Genomic DNA, 866 nt, shown 5'->3' on the forward strand with positions numbered 1-866 from the left:
GTCCCAAAAGTGAGCCATATGGTCAAAAGCGTCTGATTCCCTTGGTTACACCACCAGACCATGTTTTGTAAAAGGAGCAACTTCAGGAACAAGATACGAGGGCAGAAACGTCTCCAAGGCCACGGCCCATCTCGCATGTCCAGCATCTACCCCATACTTGAGCCTGCGCATCTATATACTCCCTCATAAGCCGATTTCTACACCTCGCCTGATCAAAACAACGCAACGCATACAATGAAGAATTGTCCAACGCTGTAGCACACCAAGCACAACTACCATCCATTGCTGAAAATGGGGTCCAGCCGTGTGCTCCTGGCGCTGCGCCTGTGCTCGGCGGCATGCGTCGTCATGGTGCTGACCTCGGGCTACATCTTATTCCAGAGCCCCGTGTTCGTCGAGGTCACGGAGTCATTCCCCATACCAACCCCCATACCGGCAGAGGGCATCGAGAGAAACGCGCACAAAAACCTCGGCTCCGGCTCTACCAAGTACTACACGGAACCAGGAGGCAGCTACGAGCTCATGCACTACGACACGCGGTACTTCCAGAAGGAACTGGCGGCCGACGAGCGGCGCACCGTCCTGGAGGACCTCATCCGGAGCTACCTCAACGTCACGAACCACTACGAGATCGAGACGTGGCTGGCCCACGGCACGCTCATGGGCTGGTGGTGGGGAGGCCGCATCATGCCCTGGGATTCCGACATTGACGTGCAGCTCTCCTTCGAGACGCTGGATAGCATCGCCCCGGAGCTCAACTTCACCGAGTTCCGGTACGAGATGCGCCACGCCGACGGCCAGCTCGTCTCCAAGTCGTACCTGCTCGACATCAACCCCTACTACGGCGAGGCCGGCGTGGGTGATGG

The 866-nt window shown here is 57.9% G+C and overlaps 1 protein-coding gene across 1 annotated transcript in view; it reads left to right on the top strand.

Moving 5' to 3' along the window:
- Positions 1-291: 291 nt before the first annotated feature.
- MAA_10566 (LicD-like protein) overlaps positions 292-866 on the top strand; it is a gene marked incomplete at both ends in the record, with an annotated part of 1087 nt that continues 512 nt past the window's right edge. The window contains one exon of the mRNA XM_007828564.1: positions 292-855. Within this exon, the coding sequence (XP_007826755.1) occupies positions 292-855 (564 nt within the window). The remainder of the gene's footprint in view (positions 856-866) is intronic.

The sequence above is a fragment of the Metarhizium robertsii genome, assembly GCF_000187425.2.
Source record: "Metarhizium robertsii ARSEF 23 chromosome Unknown MAA_Scf_78, whole genome shotgun sequence".
Classification (NCBI taxonomy): domain Eukaryota; kingdom Fungi; phylum Ascomycota; class Sordariomycetes; order Hypocreales; family Clavicipitaceae; genus Metarhizium; species Metarhizium robertsii.